At 37.3% G+C, this 21,427-nt stretch overlaps 2 protein-coding genes across 2 annotated transcripts in view; one reads left to right on the forward strand and one right to left on the reverse strand.

The window, feature by feature from the left end:
- Positions 1–16,195, forward strand: part of USP14 (ubiquitin specific peptidase 14 (tRNA-guanine transglycosylase)) — a 41,435-nt gene extending 25,240 nt beyond the window's left edge. Inside the window, 8 exon segments of the mRNA XM_008575711.1 lie at positions 822–936; positions 5,247–5,312; positions 5,467–5,559; positions 6,871–6,999; positions 11,880–11,940; positions 12,303–12,410; positions 13,064–15,516; positions 15,654–16,195. Of these exon segments, the coding sequence (XP_008573933.1) occupies positions 822–936; positions 5,247–5,312; positions 5,467–5,559; positions 6,871–6,999; positions 11,880–11,940; positions 12,303–12,410; positions 13,064–13,215 (724 nt within the window). The 3' untranslated portion in view covers positions 13,216–15,516; positions 15,654–16,195.
- Positions 16,087–21,427, reverse strand: part of THOC1 (THO complex 1) — a 57,908-nt gene continuing 52,567 nt past the window's right edge. Inside the window, exons 18-21 of the mRNA XM_008575710.1 lie at positions 20,882–20,965; positions 17,946–18,093; positions 17,009–17,084; positions 16,087–16,492 (exon numbers count right to left, since the gene is read on the reverse strand). Of these exons, the coding sequence (XP_008573932.1) occupies positions 16,197–16,492; positions 17,009–17,084; positions 17,946–18,093; positions 20,882–20,965 (604 nt within the window). The 3' untranslated portion in view covers positions 16,087–16,196. The remainder of the gene's footprint in view (positions 16,493–17,008; positions 17,085–17,945; positions 18,094–20,881; positions 20,966–21,427) is intronic.

Here is a 21,427-nt window from a genome sequence, read left to right on the forward strand (position 1 = left end):
GCGCCGCCGCGCTCCCAAGCGGCGCACTGTAGCAGTGCGCCACCGGGCCGGCCCATATCGTTGCTTTTTAATAGTTGTAAATTGGTTGATTTGTGGAAGAGAGTGATGCTGGGGGCTGTCTATTCCACCATCTTCACCAGAAGCCAAAAAATTAATTAATTTTTTTTTTTTTGGTCTTTTTCCATTTCCGGCAACGGATTGCAACCCTCAGTGTCGCCCCCGTACCGGACTGGGACCGGCAACGGGATCGCAACCCTCGGTGTTGCCCCCACGTCTCGCTCAGCCAGTGAGCGGGAACCGGTCTGTATGTGGGATCCGAACCCTCGGGCGGGAGCGCCTCCGCGCTTCCCAAGCGGCGCACTAGCGCAGTGCGCCACCGGGCCGGCCCCAAAAAATTAATTTTTAATGGTGTGAATTAACTAAATTATATACATGAGATTGAGCCAATTCATAAAATATGTATTCAGGGAAGTACTGTTTTATAGGTTTTGGGTAGAAACTTAGAAAAGATATCTGTTTATGTATCTTTGGGTTATTAAGATCATTTTAAGACCACACTAAATAGCAATTTATGTTTGTTTAGATTTATTTGCAGTTTACCTTAATCACATATTCATTACCCATTGTTGTTTATATAGTTGTTGGTAAGCAAACAAGTGTTCTTAAGTATGTTAAAATGAATCTCTGTTGGAAGACCAACATGTTTTAAATACCAATGAATGATATTGTTAAATTTAATAGCATTAGGATAATTAATTATATTCAAGATTATATAACAAATTGAGTATCTATTGGCATATTCCTTATCTTACTTTGTGAAGCATGAAATGTACAGAATCTGAAGAAGAAGAAGTCACCAAAGGAAAGGAAAATCAGCTTCAACTTAGCTGTTTTATCAATCAGGAAGTCAAGTATCTTTTTACAGGACTTAAATTGGTAAGGACAATCCCAGTCAATTCCCATTATTTGCAGGTTTCATATTTGTGAATGCACCTATTTGCTAAAATTTGTTGTGACTTCAAAGTCAATACTTGCTGTGCTTTAGTAGTCATTTGCAGATGTGCGCAGAGCAGCACAATTTTTGAGTTGCTTGGCATACACTGTTCCAGCTAAGGTAAAACGCAGTATTCTTTCTTTCTGCAATAATTTTAGTGTCATGTTTTTTTGTTTTTGTGCTTTTTGTTGGTGATTTTGTTTTTTAAAATGACTCCCAAACATAGTGCTAAAGTGCTGTTTAATGTTCCTAAGTGCAAGAAGGCTGTGAGGTGAGGTGCCTTACTGAGAAAATAAATGGGTGAGAGAGGTTTCATTTGGGCATGAGTGCTGTTGGCTGTGAGTTCAGTGTCTATGAATCAACACTATAGATGTTCCTCAAATTACGTAACATCCTGATAAGCCCATTGTAAGGTGAAAATATCCTGAGTTGCAAATGCATTTAATACACAAAACATACTGAACATCATAGCTTATCCTAACCTACCTTAAATGTGCTCAGAACACTTACATTAACTTACATTTGGGCAAAATTGTTTACCCTTGTGATTCTGTGCTGCTGCCCAGCATTGCAAGAGACTATGGTACTGCATATCCCTAGTCAGGGAAAAGATCAAAATTCAAAATTTGAAGTAGATTTTCTCCCAAATGCATATTGCTTTCGCATCATTGTAAAGTTGAAAAATTGTGAGTTGAAAACCATTGTAGTCGGGGACTGTGTATATGAAATAAAGTGTCTTTAAACAAAAATGCACATAGAAACAAGGTTATGTATTGATTGGTTGAAAATGCTGTGACTAGAGGCTCACAGGAACTTAATCCTGTATTTCCCCCAGGAGCAGTGTAACATACTCACTAATTCAGTGCTTGAGGTGACTTGTAGAACATTACTGTGAGTAACAAGAATCAGCTGTATATTCAGAAATCAAGCAAACTTCAGCTAACCCTTCATTTCATAGACAAAAACATTATTAACATGGTTGCATATACCTATAAATATTAGGGTATCTTTTAATCAGTTTAGATACTCCTGTGTCACACAGTAAAGCAGCACTTAGTACTTTGGACTGTGCCTTGCTTTATTTTAGAGCACTCAATAAATGTTTGTTGAGTAAGAGTAGATTAAGTCTTTCCTTAGAGTTGTTTTTATGGGCCCTGTAACATACTTGGAGTATTAACTTTAAGGAAAGTTACTTAATTGGTCTAAGCTTCTGTTTTCTTACATGAAAATGAAAGTAATCAGAGGTTTGTTGTATGGATTAAATGAGAATTCTTGTAAAATTGACTGCCAAGTTCCTCCTCTTTTTTTTTTTTCCTTTTTGTCTTTTTTTGTGTCCGGCAACGGATCGCAACCCTCAGTGTCGCGCCTGTACCGGACCGGGACCGACAACGGGATCGCAACCCTTGGTGTTGCGCCCACACCTTGCTCAGCCAGTGAGCAGGAACCGGTCTGTATGTGGGATCCGAACCCTCGGCGGGAGCGCCGCCGCGCTCCCAAGCGGCACACTGTAGCAGTGCGCCACCGGGCCGGCAAGTTCCTCCTCTTAACCATTAAGAAGGACCATATAATTTATTGTCTAAACCAGGACACTTTGGAGAGTTAATGAGTGTGTGTTAATAATAATTATGAGGTATAAACTGGGATTGTCCTGTGCAAATCAGGGCATATAGTCATTCTGTCATTGCACTGTCCTGCAGTTGAGGCCCTAGAATTTAAGCGACGTAATTGGTTTGTGGCAGAGCCAGAACTACAATTCACTTTTCTCATTATTCCATAAGTATTCTTTCCCTAGTTCCATACTAAAGAATGTACATACTCATAAAATGTATGCTCCCGCTCTGCTAATGAGCAGATTGATAAACTAATGCTTTTGCTTGCTGCCTTATTAGTTTGGTTTTTGGGGAATATGTATATCTCTTGATTTCAGTTTGAACTGATATCTTTTAATAGTTTTTAAATTGCAGTTCATATGATTCTACTGCCTTTCAAAGGAACTGATATTGGGATTGTTTATTTTAAAAGTTAGCCAGATATTTGAAGAAGGGCCTGGAAGGTAGAATTTTTAAAAACTTCAGTCAGTCTTCTTTGCTATCTCCTCTAGCCACGACCAATTAGGAGAGATCTTTAAGGAGAAAAATAGTGAAATACAATGAAATATTTGAATGAGTCCTCTGTACAGAGGACTGGCATGGGCAGAAGGGGTGGGCCCATGGGCAGGGTTTGCACATCTACAATGTGGGGTAAAGTTGGTGAGGGGAAGAGTTGGTAAATGAAGATGCAAGAAGAGAGAGATTCTTTGCTTAGTGATTCTGAGGGGAGAGTTGAGGTGGTGTGTGGATATGAGCGTAGTGGCTTTTAAGAGGTGTTCATTTAAAAGCACACAAATACTAGCCAACCACCAATAGTCACATCACATAAATCATGATGTACAAGTTTCAGGCCATCAAAAAATGAAATGTAGGTGTTAGAGAGTGTGGAATAGATTGCTTTGGTACAGACTCTTCAGGATGATATTTTCTTCATAATTTTGTAAAATTATAGGAAAACCAAATATACTTGGAAGTTCCAGGTGACAGTGGATTGGTGACAATAGGTATGACTTACCTGATAAATAACATTACACGAGGTATCCTTTCTTGAAAAACATACGAGTATTCCTAAGATATATTTATTTTCTTTATAATTTTTTTTTTTTTTGAGACTGGCCCCACCACGCTCAGCCAGTGAGCGCTGTGAGCGCACCGATCATCCCTATGTAGGATCCGAACCCACTGGCAGGAGCGCTGCTGCGCTCCCAGCGCCGCACCCTCCCGAGTGCGCCACGGGCTCGGCCCTTCTTTATAATTTTTAAGATGCTTTGTCATCATTTGTTCTGATTATTCTTAACTAATATGACTCCATGTTTCTTTACCTTTTTGCTGCTAAATAAACCTGGTTAAATGTTAAAAAGCTACTCCACAGTGATTTCTTTTGTAATGTGATTAGTAATTTTTAAAAAAATCAAACTTTAAAAAGTATTATAAGTGTAATATGCTTATAGTAAGCATTAACAGTAAATTGTTTTAATTCTGATTTTTTTTCTTTCTTTTTTTCTTTTTTTAAAGATGACCAGTAAAGGGATCTTAACCCTTGGCTTGGTGTTGTCAGCACCACACTCAGCCAGTGAGCCAACCAGCCATCCCTATATGGGATCCGAACCTGTGGCCTTGGTGTTATCAGCACCGCATTCTCCCGAGTGAGCCATGGGCTGGCCCCTAATTCTGATTTCTTATTTGTTTATTTTCTTAAAACAGAGCACATTAGTAGTGCCAGTTTTTGGGTTTTTTTTTTTAAACATTAGAAATAGTAGGTTATGTTTATTGAACATAGAGTATATTCCAAATAATTGCCTGGTTTTCTACATGTACTAACTTGTGTAATTCTAACAAAAGCACTATAATATAGATACTGTGTTGTCACCTTTTACATATGATGTCAGAGGTAAATATCTTGCCCAGTGCCACACAGGCTGTAAGAAGTGGAAAGGTGATCATTATGGTTAAGATATATATAATGGCTAAGGGCTTTCCCACATCTGTTAGGTTAACAGAGGTTTTCTATTATGACTTTTCTCAAATTTAACAATAATTGATCGGTGCTGGAAGGCTTTTATACATACAGAACAAGGGTTTTCTGCGTTCTCTTAGTTATCCTCTAGTATGAATATTCTTTTGGGGGGGGGCAGCTAGCTGGTATAGGGATCCAAACCTGTGACCATGGTGTTATAAGGCTGTGCTCTAACTAGCTTAGCTAACCAGCCAGTCAGTATGAATACTCTGATAATGCACAAATAGGGCTGGTATAGGGATCCAAACCTGTGACCATGGTGTTATAAGGCCGTGCTCTAACTAGCTTAGCTAACCAGCCAGTCAGTATGAATACTCTGATAATGCACAAATAGAGGAATGACAGAAGGCTTTGCTAGTTATATAAAATATAAAATCTCTGAATATGAGGAACATTTGGGTCATATCTAAAAAACTTCAAACATTTACACCCAAATGAATTATTTGATGCCTTATAAGAATTGAACAATATCTAAAAACCTTCACATATTGTCTTCATTCAAATTGTTTCTCAGTTGTATAAATCCATTGATGTGCTCTAGTTGTCTATTAAGTAGTGCTGATTTTTAAAATAATTAGAGGTGTGGTTCGTATTGCAGAAAGAAATTCTTTAAAACTAATGTTTGATTTTCTATGTTCTTTTGTAGCGACTTCAGGAAGAAATCACAAAACAGTCTCCAACATTGCAAAGAAATGCTTTGTACATCAAATCTGTAAGTTGTGCAGTTGCTTTTGAAATCAAATTTCATTTCATTGAAAGGTTTTCAGTTAATTAATTTTACCCAGTCTTTGTTTTTACCGCCAAAGAATGGAAAACTTGTGTGGTATTTGGATGTAACAGGATTTCTTTCTATTTTTTCTCCTCAGTCCAAGATCAGCCGGCTACCTGGTTACTTAACTATTCAGATGGTTCGATTTTTTTATAAAGAGAAGGAATCTGTGAATGCCAAAGTTCTTAAGGTTGGTAATGAACTTCAGTTTGTATATAAAGTATAATTTTTTGAAGACAGTTTCTTATTTATAATAGGTTTCTGTATTCCTTTAGGGATAGCTAAGCTTTCTTTGAAATATTTAGGGAGTTACTAGCATTAGACAAGTGGTTTTTAACCAAGAATGCGTATTGGACTTATCTGTTGTCCTTTCTTATTCTCAATTATACACATGCCTCGTTTCTCTCCCTAGTCCTAACATCTGCTTAGTTTTTCAAAAGATTAATAGATAATTCTGATGGATCTCCTGTACTCCTCAGATACACTGTCCTAGACCAGATCTTCAACTTCAGTGATTCCAATTCAGTAGGTTTGGGCCTGGAAGTGAGGTAGGAGACAGTAGAACACACTGCACTGTGTTCTAGGTGGTTCCTTTCTTCCAGGTGAAAGAAGAGAGTGGTGCCCAAAGAGTACTTTAATTGTTATGAGCTGTAGCTCTGTCACATATCCATAGAGTTCTTGATCCTTGGTACAAGCTATATAATTCTAGCCTCTTTTTTTTTTTTTTCCCCTTTTTGTCTTTTTTACTGACCGGTAACGGGATCGCAACCCTCGGTGTTGCACCTGCACCACGCTCAGCCAGTGAGCGGGAACCGGTCTCCACGTGGGATCTAAACCCTCGGCGGGAGCACCGATGCGCTCCCAAGTGGCGGGGCCGGCCCTAATTCTAGCCTCTTGAGTTGAAGTTCATAATACATTTTCCAATATACACGCGCTCCCAAGCGGCGGGGCCGGCCCTAATTCTAGCCTCTTGAGTTGAAGTTCATAATACATTTTCCAATATACTTAGTGTTATATTAGAAGGTTAAATGTAGATTGTCCACCAGTATTTACTTTAGATATTTTTTAGTATAAGATTGAACCATACCACTATTGTTGCTATGTAAAATTGAATTTCAAATTAAAAAACAAACAAAAACATTTGTAAGTTGACTCTGGTTTTGGGGATTCGTTATTTTCACAGCAACTGGTATTAATATTTCTGAAATGCTTCTTCTGTTATGTAAATTTTGGTACTTCCTCTGGGGTCCTATTATGGGTTAGAATATATAATGGAAAAACAAAGTTTTGGAAATTTCTTACCTTAAAAAAGTTAGAACCATATCATTCTTGAAAATAAGCACTAAAAGGTTTTCAACTGCAGAGATTTCCAAGTGATTTTTACAAGATTTTATTTTCAACTTTACTTGAATTATGAAAGCATTACTTTAAAAGTGTGATAGGTATATTCAATAGCCATCTTTGTAAGTCTTTTTACACATTTTTTTTTGTCTGTATGTAGGATGTTAAATTTCCTCTTATGTTGGATGTGTATGAACTATGTACACCAGAACTTCAAGAGAAAATGGTTTCTTTTCGATCAAAATTCAAGGATCTAGAAGATAAAAAAGTCAGTCAACAACCAAATACAGTAGGTTCTTATTGTTGATTTTCTAATCTTAATATTTTAATCTTTGATCGGTGCTCAGCAGTTATTGCTAATCTATTAGCAAAAATGGATGAACTATACAGTAGACCCTTAAACAATTTGGTGGTTAGGGGACCTAGCCCCCATGCAGTCAAAAGTCCGTGTATAACTTTTGACTCCCCAAAAACTTAACTAATAATAGCCTGCTGTTGACCAAACATTACTGATAACATAAACAATTAACACATTTTTTATGTTATATGTATTATATACTGTGCTCTTAGATAAGTGAACCCATTGTAAGGACTACTGTAAAAAGGAAATTCCTCAACTGTGTGGGTCTGCTTATATGCAGATATTTTTCAAACCCATGTTGTTCGGGGTCAGTTGTATTTCCATTAGATATATACATCCCATATACATTGGTGAAAGCCTTTAAAGTTTTAGGAGTATTTTAGCATAAGAAACAGGAACTATAATTATGGTAAACGAGTTCTTTCTGGTAGAATAAGTTTAATATCTTTTCCTTTGTAATCTGCAGCTTATGTTACTTTTGTATTTATCTCTTCAAAGCACTTAACATAAAATCTTACTATTTTCAGCATGTGTTATTTTTCTTGTAAGGCATAGAATTATCCTCATTTTTAGATGGGATTGGAGGTACAGAATATTGGCTCATTTATGCCCACTGTACTGACTAAGTCATATCTTTTTTTTTTTTCCTTTTTGTCTTTTTTCGTGTCCGGCAACGGATCGCAACCCTCAGTGTCGCGACCGCACCTCGCTCAGCCAGTGAGCGGGAACCGGTCTGTATGTGGGATCCGAACCCTCAGCGGGAGCGCCACCGCACTCCCAAACGGCGCACTGTAGCAGTGCGCCACCGGGCCGGCCTAAGTCATATCTTTTAATAGGTGCTGCTGGTATGCCTGTAATTGCTAAACTCATAATTGTAGCAAATTTATATTTAATAAATTACAATTTTAGGTTCAGACATGGTATAGTTGTATTCTATGTTGAATTTTTTTCTTCAGGATGAAAAATACATTTACTGGTAATGAGAAATGTTTCAAGTTTTAAAATTCTGCAGTTACTATTTATATGTCTATTAAAAGCAGTTTTTAAAATATTAAACTTTATTTTGAGATAATTGTAGAATCTCATGTAGTTATAGGAAATAATACAGAGATCCTAAGTGCTTTTTACCCAGTTTCCCCCAGTGGTGACATCTTGCAAAACTATAATGCAGTATCACAACCAGGATATTGACATTGATACAGTCAAGATAAAGTGCATTTCCATCACCACAAAGATCCCTCTTAATTGTCCTTTGTAGCCACAGACCCATTTCCCTTCTGCTCCACCCCCTCCTTAATTCCTGGCAACCACTAACCTGTTCTCCATTTCTATAAGAAAGTTATATAAATAAAAACTCTTCAATTTTTGAATGTAACCTTTTTGGATTGACTTTTCTCACTCAGCCTAGTTCTCTGGAGATTCATCCAGGTTGTTGTGTGTATGTGTATGTTCCTTTCTTTTTATTGCTGAGTAGTATTCCCTGTGTACCACAAATTCCTGTTTAAGGACATCAGATTGTTTGGATATACCACAAAATTCCTGTTTAAGGACATCGGATTGTTTGGATATACCACAAAATTTCTATTTAAGGACATCTGGATTGTTTCCAGTTTTTGCTATTACGAACAAAGCTGCTATAAACATGTGTACATGTTTTAGTGTAAACATAAATTTCATTTCTTTGAAATGCATGCCCAGGAGTGCAGTTGCTAGATTGCATGCAGTTGCATGCTTAATTTTTCAAGAAACTGCCAGATGTTTTCTAGAGCGACTGTACCATTTTACACTCCCATCAGCAGTGTGTGACTAATCTTTCTCTGCATTCTCACCAGCATGTGATGTTGTCCCTATTTATTATTTTAGCCATTGAGTAGATTTGTACTGATACTTCATTTTGTTTTCCTTTGCATTTCCTTGTTGGGTAACAACGTTGAGCACATCTTCACGTGCTTATTTGAATCTATATGATCTCTCAGGTGTAATGTTTCTTCTTGTCTTTTGGCTGTTTTTTAATTGGACTGTTAATTTTACTTTTGAGTTTTGAGTTCTTTATATTTTAGATATTAGTCCTTTGTTGGATATGTGATTTGCAGATATTTTCTCCCCATCTGTAGCTTGTCATCTTCTTCTTTTTTTTTTTTTTTAAAAGATGACCGGTAAGGGGATCTTAACCCTTGACTTGGTGTTGTCAGCACCACGCTCAGCCAGTGAGCGAACCGGCCATCCCTATATGGGATCCAAACCCGGGGCCTTGGTGTTATCAGCACCACACTCTCCCGAGTGAGCCACCGGGCTGGCCCGAAAAGTGAAGTTTTAATAATATATTTTATTTAACCTAATATATCAAAAATACTATTTCAGTGTTACTCAATGTAAAAATTACTAATGAGATATTTTACATTTTTTTTCATGCTCAGACTTCAGAATCTGGGGTATATTTTACATCTTATAAGTGTGTAGTGGACTAGGCCATGTAGGTTTGTGTAAGTATACTCTGTGTCATCTTCTTAATGTAGGGTCTTTTGCAGAGGAAATGTTTTTTAATTTTGATGAAATCCAATCTGTTTTTTCTTTGGTTGCTTGTGCTTTCGTCATCATATCTGTCATTGCTTAATTCAAGGCCACAAAGATTTATGCATATATGTTCCTCTAAGAGTTCTATAGTTGTAGTTCTTCCCTTTAAGTCTTCGATCCGTTCTGGGTTAACTTTTTATATGGTGTGTAGTAGGGGTCCAAGTCCATACTTCTGCATGTGCCTACCTAGTTGTTCTGGCATCATTTTTTAAAAAGACTATCTTTGCCCATTGAATGGTCGTAGCATCTTTGTAGAGAATCAGTCGAGCATAAATGTATGAATGTATTTCTGGACTGTCAGTTTTATTCCATTGGTCTGTATGTCTCTCCTTATGCCAGTACCACACTGTCTTGATTACACTGTAGTTTTCTAATTGTGAAGTGTGCACCTTCAACTTTGTTCTTCTTTTTGAAGATTGTTTTAGCTCTTGTAAGTCCCTTGTGTTTCCATGTGTATTTTAGGATCAGCTTGTCCATTTCCTCAAAAAAAAAAAAAAAATCCCATCAAGGCTGTTCTGTTCTCATTCTCATACTAGTCCTCTGTGGTGTAATATAGTCTGTGGCCCTGGAGAACTGGCCCTGAATTCATACTCTTCATGTGGAGCCAGAGCAGGGCAATAGAGGTCCAGCATGGAGAGTACTTAATTAGGAGTCAGAGTTCCTCGTTACACAGTTGCCCAAATGAGATCACTCCAGTTGATCCCCCTGTCAAAGCCCCCAATACTTTTGGCTGGAATCAGAGCAACTCAGTGTGGTCAGTACCAACCTCTTATGATGAGTGGGGAGAATGTATACCATCAGCCAAGAAAACAGAAAGACAATCATCAAGACTTATGTCATGCAGTTTAGTAGACTGAAATATTTCAAAGCCAGGAATGCATGAAGGTAAATGCAAAATGGGCCCTCAGTGGTATAAAAAGTCAAAATCCACTAGTCTTAATTATTCTATCCACATGGGCCTTATCTAGATACCTTGGACCACATTGCCTTATCTCTCTTATATAGAAGAACCTAAAAATAGGAACTTGAACATCTACTGACTTGGAAAACATTTGAGAAAATGAGAAGTGCTGGATCCAAAGCCCATGGCCTAGAATTTCAGGCCATTCACAATGTAGAAGCCATGTCTCTTTTCTATTCAATCAGTCTGGAATGCTCTTCCTGAATTTCATTTATAATGAAACCCTGGATATTATTGAAAGTCCCTGAAAGATGACTTTCTCCCTAAAGTTTTTCTCACACTCCATCCAGATGTTTCTTTCCTGCTTGTGCAAATCTGTTGCACTTGTATTACAGCAATTCCCAGAGTATGGGCTTCATGGGCCTGGTGTCTTGGAAGGTGCTTTTGCATAGACAAAGACCTGGTATTGAGTAGAATTGAATTACATGGTGAGAAAGTTATTCCCTTTCCAGTATTTCTGTCTCAAGAGGAAGTTCTTGTGTTTGTGTTAGTATGACTTTACCACCTTTTTGNAGGTATTGTATTTTCTGTATAAAAGAAGGAATGGCTGATTTCATTGCCATTTTTTGTTGTAGGATTCTTTGACTTCTTGCCATCCTAGCTGTCTTTAAACTGCTGGCATTGTCTTCATTCCCATTATAGTTTTCAAGAACTTTGTGCCCTGTGCCTAGAGAAGTTGCTTAATTTTTTGTATTATACACTGACTTGAGGCAGTGAGTTCCTAGTAAAGGTCCTTGTCTAATGTAGTAAATCATGCCTCTTTTAATGTAGGTAAGTCTTTGTGGAATAAATTTCGATTCATTTGGCCTGAAGTGGCAGATGGCCATGGCTTAGTAATTTTAATATGTGGCAGTAAATTGACTTCTCTTGTTTTTTTGAGACACTTCTTTTTTTGCTTTTTCACCTATGTGGTTTGATAGTGTTTGGGTAAAATAACGGAATTGGGTTTTCCTTTTCTACCCTCGAGCACCGTGTAACTATACTGCTATATTCACGGGTATGCTCTAGCTTTAGTGGTTTAAAGTTGGTCATAACAACCAGGGGGGTCTGTTACTGAATTGTAACAAGATTGTATGTTGTTACAGTGTAGGACCTCTGGATTTATAGTTTTATGTTAGCTGTAGTTATATCATTTTAATAATTTGTAAGGTAGACTATATTTTGCCTCAGTGCTGTACATTATGTAGACAGTATTTGTGAAATTGAATACTCATAGAGAATATAAATTTTATTTTCAATATCATAATTTAAAATAAAATCTTTTTTTCTTCAGAGTGACAACAAAAGTAGTCCCCAGAAAGAAGTTAAGTATGAACCCTTTTCTTTTGCTGATGGTAAGTGAAATTTTCATGTCAATCGGGGGTGTGTGTATGTGTGTTTTAAGGTTAAAATTACTGTCTTGCCACAAATCTGTTTATTCATTCCTTTTTTTTAAAACTCAGGTTTCTAGAAGATTAATTTACTTTAATATGACATACAGTAAGATTAATCTTTTTAGCATACATTTCTGTGAATTATATACTTCATAAAACATTATTTATGAAGCCTTAACTTTGATTGGACAGTACTAGCTTACTGGATTTAATAAAGTAGTGCTTCTCTAATCTAAACTTCAGAGTTATTCTGGACTGTTACCTAGCCTAAGAAAGCACTTCTTTTCATTGTCTAACATTAATGCGTTTCCATCTCTCTCTAGATATTGGCTCCAATAATTGTGGATACTACGACTTACAAGCAGTGCTGACACACCAGGGAAGGTCTAGTTCTTCAGGTCATTATGTATCATGGGTGAAAAGGAAACAAGGTAAAGTATTATTTTTTTCAACTGTAAAATACTGTTTTAACAGTTTATTATAAATTTTATAGCAGTGTGGTTTTCAAACCTTTTGGTCTCAGAACCCCTTTACATTCTTAATTATTGAGACTTTAAGGAGCTTTTGTTTATGAGGTTTATATCTTTTAATATTTACTATATTAGAAATTAAAACTGAGAAATTAAAAGAAGTCATTTAAAAATTACAGTAATAAACCCCAGTACATATTAACATAAGTTTTTAAAAATGACATTTTCTAAAACAAAAAAACTTATAAGTGGTATTGATTTTACATTTTTATAAGTCTTTCTCTTGTCTGGCTTAATTAATAGAAGACAGCTGGATTCTCATCTGTTTCTGTAGTCTGTTGCGTTATCATGCACCATGTAGTGTATGGGAAATTCCAAAATACACTTGAGAGAATGAGGGTGGAAAAGGCATTGCTTTATTAGTGTTATTGAAATAATTGTAATTTCATGGAATCTCCTGAAATTTTCTTGAATCTGTGTGGTCCCTGGATCACACTTTGAGAACCGTTGGTATGGCAGATGGAGTACTACCGTGTATCCAGAGTACCTTTGTTTGCAGTGGAACTCTGAGAAGTATGTATATTAATTTCATTTTCTTCTCTCTTGTTATCTAGGTGAATGGATTAAGTTTGATGATGATAAGGTCAGCATAGTAACACCAGAAGATATCTTGCGGCTTTCTGGTGGTGGAGACTGGCATATTGCTTATGTTTTACTCTATGGGCCTCGCAGAGTTGAAATAATGGAAGAGGAAAGTGAACAGTAATCTTCATTCTAGCTATTTATGCAGGTGTGAAATAAATGTTATTTGTTGATCATTTCTATAATCCAGAGCTTTAGGGGGAGATATTTAGGTGGTTTTTTGTTTCCCCTCTGTGCGACAGAAGAGGGCAGAAGCAGACCACTCCATGCATCAACCTAAAAATTACAGGAAAGAGAAAATCACCTTTGGATTGTGCTGCCCTATATAAAGGTGGCAGAAAAACATTTTTTAAATGCTTATTTCTTGCATTAATTTTTAAAATTTCTGATTTGGAATGCCCTTGAACCATTTCCTGCTGTGATAATTTTCCTCCCTGCCCTTTTCAGCCCCAAATTGAGCAGTCTGATGGTTTTTGCACAGCTATTCCATATTCTTTGTTCTTGCATGGTTCAAACCACCATTCGGTAGCTGTCCATCCTTTGCCTTATCTAACAAAAGTTTTCCCAGGAAGGTGGAAAAGGAAATGATGCCCTCATTGTGTAACTCAGTGCTGCTGTCCACATCCCATGGAAACATGGACACAATCAAGTATTTGTCCAGCTTGACTGTTGCTGGCTTTTCATGACTTTAAAATAAATTGTGATCAATAATAGTATTTGATTATACATTTATTATTGTGTCTCTCTCTGATGTACTATGGTTTGTACATTTAACTTTGCAATGGTTTTGTAGTAACCAACCTTAAAAAAATGTTGACAAGCTCTGGTTGCTTATTTTTAGAAAATGAGGTTATTTAATAAGAAATAAAAAGAGGGATTAACAGCTTTTGACCTCAAGTCTTTCGTCTTTTGCGTGTTGGAGCTTGGCTAAAGATTCAGCTATATTTAATACTATACAATTTCTGCAGATGGTTAATTTTACTGCGCTGTTATATGCATCCATTTTAAAATATGTTATCTTCTTTGCCCATTTCCACTTAAAAAGGAATACGGAATTGTAAAAGTAATGGGTTTCTTTGGATGCTAAATGCAGTAATGTTATTAGTCAGATTTGTTCTTTGGCTCAGTTGGTGTTTGCTTTTACTCTCCTGTTGACTCCTAAAATCTTAGTATCAGTGGTTTTAACAGTGATGGGAGAAAACACCAAGAGGATGAGGCATTTGACTATGATAGGTTTTTTACATTCTAATACATTCTAATTAGTCACTCATCTTTGTTTCAGGAACCTTGATTGCTAGGGAAAGGATAAATGATAGAATATTAGCTAATTTTTCTGATTTTCCTTCAGTTAGGTATTTATAATAATGTTGGGGATTATCATGACAGCTCTGTCTTTGCTTATGTTGTTTTATTGCTCTGCAGAGCACAATACTGCTATTAGATTCCTAGAGAATGACAGCCATTTTCCTCTCAAACCTGTGCAGTGTGATGTAATCTGAGACGACTACGGGATAAAATAAGTATTTTAGGGAATTTGTAAATAGCTTCCTCATCTAAAGTTTGACTATTGGCAATTTTTTACTTTGGGAGGGGGAATGAAGAATAGAATGGGGAGGATGAGACCTAAGAACTTTAATGATTCATTTGTTTGTAAGATGCCTGTCACTTCTCAGTCTTTTTTATTGTCTCATTTGGTCAGAACAATTTTATGAGGACATAAATTTAGCAATTAGAATTCAGATTTTGACTTGCTGGATGCTGTAGCTACTAGACCAGGTCTTGTATGGAATGTATTAAAATTTTAAAAATTGTGTAATTCCTCGTCATCATTATAAAAAGGTTGATTTCATTTGATCTGATCTAAAGCATTATTCCAAAGAAATTTTTAATGTAGAAATTGGATATATACCAGTGTTTTAAACTAATAAGGCTATTTTATAATTCAGCCTTGCATGTAAGGCCTTTGAGAAGGGAGAGTAGACAAAAAAAATAAATCTTGTTTCCTGAATGTGCCTTATATGCTGTGCCACTAACACTGAGACCATGTCAGCATTTGAGCCATGCCAGATCACTCGTTGGCTAGTGGTTAGGCCCCAAGAGCATTTACATTATAATATGCAGTCAGTTGCCCTTCTTCAGGATTAAAAATAACAGCGACCTAATCTGAGCATCTATAGGAAAATGCTTGGGTGGGAAGAGGACGAGTAGATGGTACTAACTTCAGCAGTCACTACATCGTGCTTTGCTATGTGCAGGTAGCTTTCACGTACATCTCATTTGAACTTCACAATAATCCGAGGAGGTAATTGAAAGACCTGAGAGGTCAAAAGTAATTTTTGTTAGGCTAGAAGAGCAAGGTTTTAGACTCTACCCCATGTTGGGGGTTGGCAAACATTTTTATAATGGGCCAGATAGGAAACATAAGGTGTCTGTTGCAACTGCCATTGAAAGACCTGAGAGGTCAAAAGTAATTTTTGTTAGGCTAGAAGAGCAAGGTTTTAGACTCTACCCCATGTTGGGGTTGGCAAACATTTTTATAATGGGCCAGATAGGAAACATAAGGTGTCTGTTGCAACTGCTTAACTTTTTGTTGTAGTTCAACAGGAGTCACAGACAAGTAAGCATGGCTTGACGCAGGTAAAATGTTAATTATAGAATCGTGGTGAGCAAACTGTTTGCCAATCCTCTGCGTAAAGCATGAAAAAGTAAGATTAGAGCAGTCATGGTTTCAGAAAGTGTTATTTTGGAATTTCAGAGTAGCTACATTTTATAACTACTGACAGCATGAAGGAAAATAATTTGGTATAGGAAACATTTCCCTAAATGTCACTTATTTAACTTCATAAATAAATTTGTTTATTCAACAAAAATATATTTTGTGATGTTGAGGTCACTTCATTTTGGCTGTCTTCCGAACCCACCCTCCCATCACCCCAGACCCTGAGGTTTGAGCCAGTATATGTTCTGTTGTTCTTGGAGCACCAGCCAACTGTACAATTGTTATAAAAATGTTTATTGTTTACCAAAACCAGTGGACCTCTTATCAAATGCTGCTTGGTAACAAAATCTTATCACAGTTTTAATAAAAAAAAAAAAAAAAAAAAGCTAACTATTTGTCTCATTGTCATTAGTTAGAGTTTCTGCAAGGTCACTTAATCCAGATTTATTCAGTGCATTAATCAGGTTCTCAGGCGTTGCATGAATTCCCTCTTGATCTTGCCAGGCGACTAGGAGCTGCTTAGCTCTCATCTTCATGTCTTCACTATCACACTCAATCTGCCTAATTTCTGAGTCTTTTATTTCCAAGTAGGGAGCCAGAGTCTTCCATTGTTCACCCAGCTTGTTGGCAAATACCTCTATTTGTTCCCCTGTCACAGGTTTGTCTCGCCGAACATCATGACCTACAAGACATAGAATATAAATTATGTGCAAAGTACACTGACGTGTAATTCTAAGTATACAACACCTGACAGCTATGGGGCCATTGATTTATTAATCACTTTCAGTAAGTTTTATTTTAAAAGTAAAACAGTTCTTTTTTAGATTCTCCATGGGTTCAATACCGCTCTTACATTCACGATCATGAAACCAATAAAGCTGCAGCTGCTACCTCTATTATAATTGTGAAATGAGCTGCCCCCCTCCAAATCCCCAATAATTAAGAGGTATGGGTTGCCTCCAAAGGTATATATCTTCCTTCCCTTTTAAAATGCCATCACTTCCAGATTTTATTGCATAAAATGTAATATTTTTAAATTTTTTAAGCAGTGTTTTTAATTCCTCACTATATGTCAGAAGCAGAGGTGAGATAAAATGGTGGAAGTTGAGAAGCAGATCAAATTAAATAACGTACCTCTCAACAAAGAACCCCATTCTTTTCCAATTTTGTAAAATAGCCAAGAAAATTCAATTCTTACTTTCATTTTCCTTCAGTAAAGCATCATTATCTTCCTCATCTTCATCCTCACCTGTTTTTATTTCTTCAGGAGGAGGCTAAAAATGATTTTAAAATGTTTAAAAGAATGTAAACTTCTCAAGTAAGATAACTGTAGATACTTTTTGTTAAGAGTGGTTGTGAGATTCTGAGTACAGGGCCCCAGCACCTTACCCCCCTGAATGTTAAATGTGAATTTCAGGTAAGGATCATAAGTGTGGCAGTAAATTTACAGAAGGAGTGAAGAGGAAAAGACCTGAAAGTTGGAAAGACTCCCCTGTCCCCACCCCAGAAGGTGCTGGAAAGCATGAAAAGATAATTTGCAAATAACCTAGGGTTTAGGAAGACTGGGGAGCAACAGTGTCCTTAAAAGTTTTTGAGTAATTTCATTAGATTTTAGGCACACAGTATCATTATTACCGTACTGTAGTAATGCAGTTAGAAATGTGTATTGGAAGGGCTGGCCAGTTAGCTCAGTTGGTCAGAGCACAGCCTTGTAACACCAAGGTCAAGGGTTTGGATCCCCATACCAGCCAGCCACCAAAAAAAGAAGAATTTTATTGGAAAAGAGAACAGAGTAGAAAGATTGGCCAAGTTCCCTACTGCTATGCCTTAGACCCTGTGTTTGATAAAAGACCATATAAAGCATTGGCAACAGGAAAAATTCATGTCTGAGTTTACAGGTGGACAGTAGTTTACCCGAAGTATTGTGACCTTGCATTAAATTACATGCTGTTTAGAAAGTCATCAGTTACTTATCAATTTAAATGCACTTTTTCCTCATTCTAAAACATGGAGGTTTGTGGATCAATATTTTTTTCACATGATGAACTTTAAATTCAGATCTTTGCTCAAATAATGATAGCAACTTTAAAGATGTCAACTAAAGGGTATGAAAAAAATTGATCTATGTTACTTACTGGTAATTCCTTGGCTAGCTTTATTACCATGTTTTCGAGATACTCTGGCAAACTTTTAAACTGCTGGTTGGTTGGCTGAAAGAAGTGAGGGCTTCTCCGTGCCAACAGTCTCAGGGCTCTCCAACCATAATTTGAATTGTTCACAGCCCTGTGGCAAGAGAGGTCAGTCTTTTAATGTATAGTTTTTCTGTTTCTGTATGCCCTTCTACTTAACATAATTCTGCATGGGAATCCTGTACTCTTAAGGAAAGTGGCTCAAAGTGCCATTCTTTTCATTCTAACCCTGTTCCTAATGAACCTCTCAGTATTCAGTCCACTTACAAACAGTAATAGACACTACAGAGTCTGAAGAGGTGGGCTCATGCAGTGCACACATTGTACAAGTTTACAAACGTTTTACTTAAGTCGATGAGTATGAGTCTAATACTTGCTAGATGTTTGTTTAGGACAGGAATCATCCATCTGGTTATTTGGAAAAAAATAAATTCATAAGTTTATAATAGGTATCTATGTTCAGTGAGTTGATATCCATACTTGCAATGTCACCTGCGGATGTGAGTTTCAGAATATGTTATAAATTCAACAGCTTTGGTCATGTTAATTTAACCAGTACTGGTTTTCTATTTATTTAACATCTAAACTTTAATTTGCTTAACACTGCCTTAATGAATAAAAATGGCTCAAATACTAAAGAGATGCACCCAGTAGCCAACACAATAAGCAGTGATGTCAAGGCCAGAATCCATGAACTGTTCCCTAATGAAGCACAGCAACAACAGACAGTACACAATAAGGTGAGAAACACAAACATCAGAGAAATTCTAAAGGTAATGCTCCCAAAACAGGCAAAGCTGCAGAAGAATCCAAAGCACAAATTTTTTATTCCTATAATGAGTTTTTGGAAGTCTCTCCTGCCCCCAAAATTCACAGATTAGCAATCTTGTTCATTTTGTTATCTCATAAACGAGCCTAAATTATCTTTGGGATGTGTTGTTGGGATGTGAAGATCTGCAAAACTACCCCTAGACAGTGCAGACTCTTCCAAGTTAACGCCTGCTCAGACTTTGCCTTAATAGGTAAGAGGCTTCCTTTTTAACACATCTCTGTTTAATACAATTTGATTCTCTTAAGCATTTTCAAAATTCCCTGTCAATTACATGTACAAATTACCTTATTCACAGATCCACACCATTCAAGTTCTTAAACCAACCCTAGATTACTTTTAAGAATGAATCCACCTAGTCTTATATAACAAGTTAATACTGTTTCAACAACAAATACTTATTATGTAATTTATAATAAGGCCCCAGGAGTTGAGGCAGAATAACATTGTACCCTAGATTACTTTTAAGAATGAATCCACCTAGTCTTATATAACAAGTTAATACTGTTTCAATAACAAATACTTATTATGTAATTTATAATAAGGCCCCAGGAGTTGAGGCAGAATAACATTGTAGTGAAGAGCAGGGCCCTTGAGGCCAGAATGATTTTCCTGGCTCTGCCACTTACTGACAACTTCAGTGAATTATCTGCCCTCCGTGCTTCAGTTTCCATAACTGTGAAGTGATATAAGGTAAGCACTTAGTACCTGACGTACAGTACTGTGGAACGTGTTGGTGTGTGCATCATTACTGAAACACACACGGTAGAAGACAACTTTAGACAGGGGCAAGGATGAGAAAACCACGAGAAATGAGAATTTGAAATCACCACAGGAATACAGTAGAGGGGACTGAGATGGGGAGGAGCTTCTCAGCCAGGGAGATCTGCAGTGACAGGGAGCCGTGGGAAGACCTGGGGGAAAAGTGGTTCAAGCAAGTGAGCCAGTGAGCACGAAAGTCTTGAAGGGAAAGAGCTCAGAGGTGAAGCAGAGAAAAAGGGCTGGTGTGGTTAAAGCAGAGAGAAAAGGAGCCAAGAGGAGAGTCATGGCTGCACAGGCAGGTATGAGCAAGGCCAAGGAGGTCTTTTGGGCCCCAGGAAGGAGTTTGGAACAGGCAGTCCCTGTAAGATTTTACTTAAGCAGAGACTGAACTTGTGCATTTATTTTAAAGATCACTGGCTAAGTCATGGCTATTGACTACAGAGACTAGTCATAACTAACCACTCTAGTCACAGCGTCACACTAGTCATGAATACTGAGTGCTAACTACACGCCATGTATGGTTCAAAGTGCATCTTATTTAATCTTCAGAACAGCCCTGTGAAATAGGTACTGTTACTATTTAACAAATGAAGAAAGAGGGACAGGAGATACAAGAGGGCCCTTGCCCTTAAATCACTACTTTCTAATGCCTATTTAAAACCATGAGACTACGTGGTGTCATCAAGAAGACCCTAGAGAAGAGGCTAAGACTGAGTCCTTAAGTTGTTCCAAAATTTCAGCATTGGGCAAAGGTTGAGAAGCCAGCAATGGAGTCAGGTGGGCATCGAAGTAAAAGGACAAACAGTGGGAGAGTATAGTTTCATGGATGCCGAGAGAAGAAAACATGGAGGGACAGATCAACTGGCAAATGCTGAGAGGTCAAGAAGAGAAAAGAGGTGACCTCAGCAAGAGCTATTTCAGTGGAATGACAGCGTGGGCTGACGAGAGAACCGGAGGTGAGGAAATGAAGGCGATGAGGATAATGGGCGTTGGGAGGTATGGTGCTGCGAAGGGGAACTGAGAAAAGAGGTGACAGTTGGAGGGAGATGTGGATGGGGGGGCAGGTCCTTATATTTTGAAACGAGAATGAGTCCAAGTCATGCTTGTGCGTCAATGGGAATAAACCTTGAAATCAGGATGTGTAGTAATGTCAACCTGGTACATAAACTCGCCTAAGAGGGAAATTATACTCTATCAACTGCCTCCCTTAGTAAGCTTTCTAGTACATACACAATTCCTAAGAAAAAATATTGGAGAAAATTAAAATTGGCTCATGAGAAACATTACTTACTTATATTCATTTTCAACCATGTTTTCAGGGTCTGCCTGTTCAATGGCTTCTTCAAAGAACTCCTCTAAAGTTGGCATGTATTCCCTGGGTGTTTATAAAATAACCAGTGAGGATCACGTATATTCTTACTGATACTCATAAAACGGTGGCAATAAAAGATTATAATGGCACCCATACTTTAGCTACAGTTAGATTACTTAGGAACTCAGACTTTTAAGGAGGTAAAAGACTATATATTCTTACTGATACTCATAAAACGGTGGCAATAAAAGATTATAATGGTACCCATACTTTAGCTACAGTTAGATTACTTAGGAACTCAGACTTTTAAGGAGGTAAAAGACTCAAAACAACTCTCAAAGGGGAAAATAAATATTTCCCAGAGAGCAGCCAGGTTTTCAACAGCATTTGAATTTTACCAGCAAATAACCAATAAACATTACAGGCCTGTGAGGTTTCTTACAAGTTTATCACCACTCTCTTCTGCATGTCACACCAGACGAAACAGGACTCACAATAAAACCCAGCCAGAGCTATAACTATCAC

Source organism: Galeopterus variegatus, unplaced genomic scaffold (assembly GCF_000696425.1).
Source record: "Galeopterus variegatus unplaced genomic scaffold, G_variegatus-3.0.2 Scaffold1225, whole genome shotgun sequence".
In the NCBI taxonomy this organism is placed as follows: domain Eukaryota; kingdom Metazoa; phylum Chordata; class Mammalia; order Dermoptera; family Cynocephalidae; genus Galeopterus; species Galeopterus variegatus.